The sequence below is a fragment of the Gadus chalcogrammus genome, chromosome 9, assembly GCF_026213295.1.
Source record: "Gadus chalcogrammus isolate NIFS_2021 chromosome 9, NIFS_Gcha_1.0, whole genome shotgun sequence".
Taxonomy (NCBI): Eukaryota; Metazoa; Chordata; class Actinopteri; order Gadiformes; family Gadidae; genus Gadus; species Gadus chalcogrammus.
In genome coordinates this window covers 22,116,404-22,124,908 of record NC_079420.1, presented here as the reverse complement: position 1 = coordinate 22,124,908, position 8,505 = coordinate 22,116,404, and the positions used below count along the sequence as shown (strand labels likewise).

General features: G+C 47.3%; 1 protein-coding gene across 1 annotated transcript in view; it reads right to left on the bottom strand.

Moving 5' to 3' along the window:
• Positions 1–3,588: 3,588 nt before the first annotated feature.
• Positions 3,589–8,505, bottom strand: part of smad6b (SMAD family member 6b) — a 7,957-nt gene continuing 3,040 nt past the window's right edge. Inside the window, exons 2-3 of the mRNA XM_056597974.1 lie at positions 7,257–7,313; positions 3,589–5,629 (exon numbers count right to left, since the gene is read on the bottom strand). Of these exons, the coding sequence (XP_056453949.1) occupies positions 5,460–5,629; positions 7,257–7,313 (227 nt within the window). The 3' untranslated portion in view covers positions 3,589–5,459. The remainder of the gene's footprint in view (positions 5,630–7,256; positions 7,314–8,505) is intronic.

Below are 8,505 nucleotides of genomic sequence, written 5' to 3'. Positions count from 1 at the left end.
ATGTTTTGTTCATTTTCCCCCCTTGGGGGTTGGGGGGGTGGGCTTGGTTACGTAAGGGGAAACGGAAGCCAGCCTCCCACGTCAGGGACAGATACTTGAGAGTACACAGAGTGCTCCGCACACAGCCAATCTGCATAGAGCACATACGAAGAACCTCCAGAATGGATGGCCTCAGCTTCCCACCTCCTGCCTGAATGGACACTGTGGAGCAAACCCCTCCATTAGATGCTGGCCTTCTCGTCAACATTCCTTCATCCACCCCCCCCCCCCCCCCCCCCCCCCCCCTCCTCCACCAACACCACCTCCACCGCCCCCCCCACCCCCGTCGTCGTCAAAGGGGCAATTCACCGCTCTGAGACGCTACAAAACCCAGGCTGGGTTTTTTTAAAACAGGATGTTTGTCTGAGGCCTCCTTCCCCTCAAATAAACAATCCGCAAAACCTGATTTCTGAGGCAGGGTGGAAGTACTCCACTGACTTTATTTTCCACATCCCGTATCCTGCAGCATCCGGGCTCCTCAGGGAGCTGGGCAGGACTGACGCTGTACTGGAAACCTGAGGCCATCTGAAGGACTAGAGGGAGAGACAGGCTAAGGCTTCCCCCTTCGAGGGTCTGGGACCCCAAGCCCCCGCATGAGTGGGGCCGGAGAAGACGGAAGATTACTAGGTCCAATGTGGTTACGGTTGGAGCGGACGATAATGACACGATTACGAGTGTCCAGTGGCTAAAGATTGTTTCCTGTATCCAGATGGTTGGTTTCCTTGAGAGCAATGAGCTGGCTCTCGCTTTGGTGTTTTATTAAATACAAGCCATCCTAAATGCACAGAAGAAAACTGTGTCAGCTCAAAGGGGCTGTTGTGCGTGTCACGTGAGAATGTCATCAATTAATCAGTGGCCCATGGATTTGGGTGTGTTTAGAATGACGTCACCCACATTGTGTCACTCATTTCTCCCAATTTAGCTCCCTACGAGACAAAGTCGAGTGCAAATAACAGCGGCGCTGCTCTTCATTTAACAGATGATCTCACGGAAGAGAGACACGCCATCCGCTTGGAGAAAGAAACGAGCGTCTAGCCTTTCAAGTTCGTCAATGGTTGAAAGAAAGCCCATGTTGGCAAAGTCAGCCTGACTTTCTATAGATCCGATCTAATCCATTCTAAACAAGAGGGCCGAGTCACATGCTTTAATTACACCGCCTCATCATTTTGTGCATTTACACCGTCTCGGACGCAAACAAGGATTAGCCGGGGGTCTAGCCCTGGCTTCTGGCTCAGATAAAAAGCCAGACAGGCTTTGATAAGGATCAGCAGGACCATGGTTTGATTTCTTGGAGCTGCATGTGTGCGCTGCGTGCCTGTGTGGTCCCGAGATAAAAATGTAATTGACAAGAACGCAAACTTAAAAAGAGTCCAAACGTCTGGGTCTATAGAAGACGGATGGACATTATGCGCCTGCATTTCGCAGAGAAATTGGTTCCATTACTTGAATGAGGCCCTTCCGTTATAACTGCTAACGGCCTTGTTCTGCCTGGAAGAGCCAGTCAATACCAAACCGGACCTGACATACTGTCTGCCAGCAATACGCTCTGGAAGACCGCAACGGTCCTACCTCCAGACACAGAGACTAGCAAGAAAAAAGATATTAAGTATGAACCGCTCTGTTGTCTAGGTAACGGAGCTCGCCCCCTCCCAGCGATGGTCCGGGATACTTCGCGTCTCGCAGCCCTCAATCGTTCAGCCCCTCGCTGGTTGTACAATGTGTCAGCGAGGCAGGGTGTAAAGACTTCCAGAGAAAAGTCTCACTGATCAATGATCATTTTCAGAATTAGTGAGGAGAAAAAGAGCTTTCAGTAGGGTTGCCTATTGCGTGTGTTGCCAAAAAAACACCAACAAAACACATACTGCTCTTCTCACTCTAATGAAGACACTCAACAAAGATATGCAGGATTCAGAGCAGAACCAAACAAGATCGCTAAACGTAAGCACCATGAAGCCAGAGATAAGCTGTCCATGACTACATGATGATGAGGTCAACATGTAGGATGGGGGGCGGGACCCCTTCAGACTGTCACACAGTGGGCAGTGACACCTGCTTCCAAGGGCTTTACACTGATGTCCACACAACAAGGGCCAGGCAGGGAGGAAACAGGTGTAGAGGCAGGCTGGGGGGCCTCTGTGGAGATAGATACATTCCCTCACACACGGACGTGGCTGATACCCCACCATTCAACGTCCAAACAGCAGGTCTGAATGATGATGTTAAGGAAGGTTGGTGCATGGAAGCATGTAAGTGTCCTTAACCCACGATTTAGTAACACTATACGGCCAAACATTGCCGTGGGAATCATTTTGTAGTTCAACAGTTCCATGATTCCATAATCAATGTGTTTAGACAGATATTAGATATTTAAAATTAATATATTATCTAATCTGTAGCTCTTAGATACAATATTAGCAGACATTTAGTTTGGCAACAATCTTGAATACTCCAATCGAGCCTTGAAGCAGACTACAACATTTACCTTATGAATGGTCTAATTGTGACACGATGCCCCTTCCCGGAGTCCGACTAGTTTTCTGTGGGAGTTCTGTCTTCAAAGCCACCAGAGAAGCTCAGAGATGGATGCACAAACAGGCCATGTCATCTGCGGGCCAGAGTCAAATTGGAAACAAGATAATCTGACCAATTGCATTATGCATTATATATTAGCGATGAGCAGAGTGAGCTTCATAAGGAGGCTGCATGGCTCTGGGAGTAATGAGGAGCATTACTCAAGTGACCCAGTGAGACGGTCCTGCTCCGTCTTCTGCTGTCGAACAGCACAATATATCTAGCTCTCCTTGCCCCTTTCTAACGTGGCCTCCCTTGTATCTCAATCTCGCAGTGCTGTACTGGACAATTCATCTCTTTGTTCTTGGGCCACCGCGAAAAAATGCCCAAATTCATCATCAGAAGGGGAAAAAAAGCCGGGCCCACTTCATAATAAGCCATAAAACTCCACCACACTTTAATGCGTTGGCCAGAGCCCTTCCAAAGTCCAGCGCTGTGAGCGTGTGTCATACCGTGTGGGGGATAGTAGGGAGGAGGGGAGGGTTGGTTTCTCGTGCGAGCGGCGCAGCAGACGTGGTGGGAAGGACCCAGCGGTGCAGCAGCACTGTATCCTCCCTGCTCACCGCAGTCTCCCAGGATTTGCGGTGCGCGCTCTGACAAGCCCCTCATTTGTTGACTGAGGGAGTGTCGCCGGGCGAGCCGAGGTGGTGACAGCGCCTGAGTCGGAGGGGAGGGGGGCCGGCTGGCTGTTCCTTCCCCTGCCAGGTAGCCCCCCAGCCAACTGTTCAGTGTCTCCGGGCCTCAGAACCTAGGGGGTCAGGGGGCAAGTGCGGCTCCCGCAAAGCCCCTCCCCGCCAAGAGGAACCCGAGGGCTCTCGCTCCCGGCCCACATGACCCGGCTGTGTCGGAGCGCGGGTCCCGGTTTGGAGGCGTAGATGTGTTGACTCTGGGCCATGTGAAGGGAGTGTTTAATTTCAAATTAGGGGACAGGAGTGTTCCTGCTCATTTCCTCTGCTGTGGCCCCCATTCAGAGGCAGCCCCGCTTCCCCGAGCCAACCCCTCCCCAAAGCCTACTTCCAGCCCGGATAGATAGATTTGTGTGTGTGTGTGTGTGTGTGTGTGTGTGTGTGTGTGTGTGTGTGTGTGTGTGTGTGTGTGTGTGTGTGTGTGTGTGTGTGTGTGTGTGTGTGCGTGTGCGTGTGCGTGTGTGTGTACGTGTGTGTGTGTGTGTGTGTGTGTGTGTACTTGTGTTTGTGTGTGTGTACGTGTGCGTGTGTTTTAAGCTAGCTTGGATCTTATTACATTTGATCCCACTCAAATATTTCTGAAAGAAACACAGAGGAGGGGAGGTGTGCTCTGTGGCCGCAGCACACGCCCCGCAGAGTCGCTGCTCCCCTCACAATGAAACCTTTATCTGCCTCTCCCTGCCCCTAATGGACTCCACATCCAACACAGTCCACCCGCAACGTCGGTGCCTTCACCTCCCTACACCTATGGGCAAACACTCCCACCTATTTAGGTGTTGTATAGTAGAAAATACTTTGAGAAGTATAAATACTTTTTCCAAGGCCTGGCTCAACCCTTTCAAAGGCCAAAATAAATGCTTGGTTTGTTTGCAGAGTACTGTGGGATCGTTGATTTACAGCTCACTAAATATGTGTGATCGGGCCCGTCTCAGGGTGAGCCAAAGGGGAACTTTGATAATAAAGTGATTTACTGGGACACACAACCGTCAGGCGCACACACAGAGGCACGCACAACATGAGGCCAGCAGAGGCACAGCGCCGCCGCTGGTTCACTAGTGCCACTGCAGTCAGCCGCGCAACAACCAGGAGAGATCGAGATAGAAATGATGTTGGGCGCCTCAAAATCTTTTAAACAAATCTATCAGTGGTGAGGCCTACTGCAAACTCCTCATTGTTACATTGCCATTATTGTTGTTGGAGAAATATTATGCAGCGTACTGAGAGCCAAATAGTGCCAAAAACAATAGAAAGAGAATGTTTATACTTTGGGTGGCATGAATTCATGAATGGCTTTAGACCAAATCTAGGAAGAAAAACGAAAATCGACTGAATAATAGAAAGCATCCTACATATTTCATTGTGTGGAACAGAAGCGACGGTATTATAAACCCAGACGATGGAATGGCTACAAATCGCAGACTGAGAACTGCTACATTAAGGCTAAAACACCAGCTCACACACACAGCAACACAGTGCACCTCACACACACATCAGCACCATGCACACACAGCAACACAGTGCACCTCACACACACATCAGCACCATGCACACACAGCAACATAGTGCAGCTCACACACACACATCAGCCCCTTGCACAAGCACAGCCACATAGTGCACCTCACCCACACACATCAGCAGCGTGCACACGCACGCACACATCAACATAGTGCAACTCACACATCCGCACCGTGCACGCACACATCGCCATAGTGCACCTTACACACATACACCTCAACACCGTCCGCACACACTTCAACATAGTGCACCTAACACACACACACCTCAGCACCGTTCACACCTACTTCAACATAGTGCACCTAACACACACACACCCCAGCACCATGTACACACTCTTCAACATAGTGCACCTCACACACCTCGGCTGCACTGCCTGATGAATCAGAGATACACTGTTCTCACAGAGAATACTCACACATACTCACACAATCGTGTCTGAACATGTTTACACACACATAAACACATACATCTGTACTTGAAAGTTCATGGCTATATATAAATCTCATCTTTTTTTTTCTTTCATTTGTCTATGTGCCACCAAACCATGACCTATGTCGAATAACGCTTGCATATATACAATTCTCCAGTCATTACAAGGTTAAAATGAAAATTCATGAATGAAGGAATGAATCTGAATGGATGTATTCATGTGTGCAAAAGGAGAATCGAATGTTGTATTTGTGCGCTGATGAGCTCTTTGTGTAGCGTGTGAAGAGGTTTTGGAGGAGCCCACTCACTTGAGAACTCCCCGGGGGTAGTGTTTGGTGAGCTGGCTGTCTCCGTCTCAGTGTAAGACAATGTGGAGTCTGATAGGTCTGCAGGAGGAAAGACAAGAAAACACTCCACTTATTCATCCATTGACAGTACGGCCCCCTAACCCTTGTTTACTCCCCTTGCCCACACAAGGAAAGGGCAATAAATAGTTCAAGCTCCGAATAAAAACATAATATTTCACAATGCAACAACGTAAACACATTTAGCTAAAGGTGGGCTTGCAGTGCCTTACAGTGGGCTTTAAGAGTGAACTTGTTGCAGACCCTCCTCCCCCTCCAACCATCCCCACACACACACACACATATACACACACACACACAAACACACACAGACACACACAACCACACAAACACACACACACAAACACGCACAGGACACACAGGACACACACAAACACGCACAGGACACACACACACACACACACACACACACACACACACACACACACACACACACACACACACACACACACACACACACACACACACACACACACACACACACACACACACACACATATTCCCAGAACCGGCCCACACAGCATATGGCCCAGTCTGGATGGGGGTCCCCAATGCCAGTGCCGCTGACATTATGCCCCTCGCTGTCCGAGGCTCGGCTCGAAGCCACTAGTCGAGTTCCCAGTCGCTGCGCCTAATTACAGCCATTAAAATTCTTCAGGTTGTTGTAGTTCTGTTTCTTCCTCCTCAAACTCCCCTCACTCTCTGTCTAAGCCCTGGGTTACTAAACCAGAGAGAGACAGAGAGAGACAGACAGACAGATAGAGAGGGACAGAGAGAGAGAGAGAGAGGGAGAGAGAGAGAGAGAGAGAGAGATAGAGAGAGAGAGAGAGAGAGAGAGAGAGAGAGAGAGAGAGAGAGAGAGAGAGAGAGAGAGAGAGAGAGAGAGAGAGAGAGAGAGAGAGAGAGAGACATAGATACAAAGAGAGACAGAGAGAGCAAGAGAGAGCAAGAGAGACATAGAGAGACATAGAGAGAGACAGAGAAAGACAGAGAGAAAGAGAGAAAGAGAGACAGAGAGAGATATGCCATTCAGTTTTCTTAGGTTACAAATGAAAACAATGACAGTTGCTTCCTCCAGTCTAATTAGAGTGTTTATCTGTCAAAACAACTAAGCCCCAGAAAGGTCATTTTTGGAGGGGAGATGGGTGTGTGGACCGCAACGTTTAAAGATATAAGGGGGGGGGGGGGGGCATAGTAGCAGTAGTAGTAATAGGATAATTAGAAGTAGTAGTTGGAATATAAGTAGCAGTAGGAGTAGTATTAGTATTAGTAGTATTGTAGTAGTATAAACCGTAGTATCAGTATTAGTAGAAGTATTATTGTAGTTGTACTAGTATCAGCAGTATTGGTAGCAGTAGTTATTGACTCCATTGAAAACTCAGGGACCAGGTGAGGTCTTTAGTTGTAGTAGTAGAAGAAGTATTATTAGAAGTAGTATTGCAGTAGTAGTAGTAGTAGTAGTAATATTAGTAGTAATAGTAGTAGTAGTAGTAGTAATGTAGTAGTAGTAGTAGTAGTAGTAGTAGTAGTAACAGTAGTAGTACTAGTAGTAGTAGTAGTAGTAGTAGCAATAGTAGTAGTATTAGTAGTAGTAATTGATTCCATTGAAAACCATCGGAAACTGGTCATGTGGGTGCTGTTGACTTACCGAGTGGCTTGTGTTCTTCGTTTGGGGAAAGCCTTGAATACGGGGGTGGGGGTGACTCTGAAAGAGGAAAAGAGTTGACTCAATCACTTGACAGCTGGGCCATGAAGCAGAGCATGCATTCAACTTGTGAAGACACCTGTAATCATGTTCCTGTGAGTCACGGCTATGTAAATCAACTAGTGAACTGAGTCAACAGGTTGCTTTGGTTGGCTCTACTTCTAATATGAAATAGTGTTGAATCCTGCAGAGCATGACTGTGGATAATGTGTTTACATGTTTCTTTTGCAGATCTTTTGTAAATGATGACCTCCTGCCAGGTGAAGATTGACACTACCAAACGTGATGATGCATGAGTGGACAGTGTAGTGGTGTGAATGACTGCTGTTGTTACATACTAAAGAGTGTTACATAAGGTTTAAACCCTGGCTCCATGACACTGTAAAGAACGTATACAGGAAAGACATACTTGAAACTACCACACCAGGAAAGGCTTTAACAAACGATTAATGTGAACATACGTTGTAACAATTTAGAAAGCCTGTTCAAGCTCTGAAACTATACAGAAAAATATCTCAACAAAACAATACAATACAACTAGAATCCCAAACTAACCACCGCTGACAACTTCCAATCCAACAAAAAGTATGTCCTTACTTTTAACCTTCCCACACGATCTGAAACCATTCTTACAGCCCAAGAAGGAGGAAGAGCGAAGACACCAAAATAGGCCCAAAAAAAGGAAAATTTTGAAGAAACGGCTTACTTTGAGATCATACTTTGACCTCCCCTCAAGAAAAGAGGGAAAGGAAAAAAAGAATAATAGCAATGGGTCCTTTAAGAGTGGTGCAGTAATTGCCGTGGTTTTGAACTCAGTCACTCAGATACACAGCTAGTCAGTCTGGCGCCAGTAGTATGCAAACTGTATATTATCACCACTCCTTCACCTAAATAGCACGAGGGCACCTCCTTAGGACAAAAGGGCCTTTAAAGCGCAACTTGAAACCAATCTCAGTCAAAAAGCATAATGTCTCCCAGCCAAATAATCGGGGAAAAGTTTTGCTTCCCTGAAATGATCCAAGCTTTTTTCACTCAGCATTATCGACAAACTATTTAACAAGACTGCTAGTAACCATGGGGTACAAGAGAGAACCAAAGCCCACGATTTACAGCCCCACAATAGGAAAACCCTCTTTCTATGTGTTTGAGTCCACATAAAGACCTTGTGCAAGCAACTACCACATTTTTTATT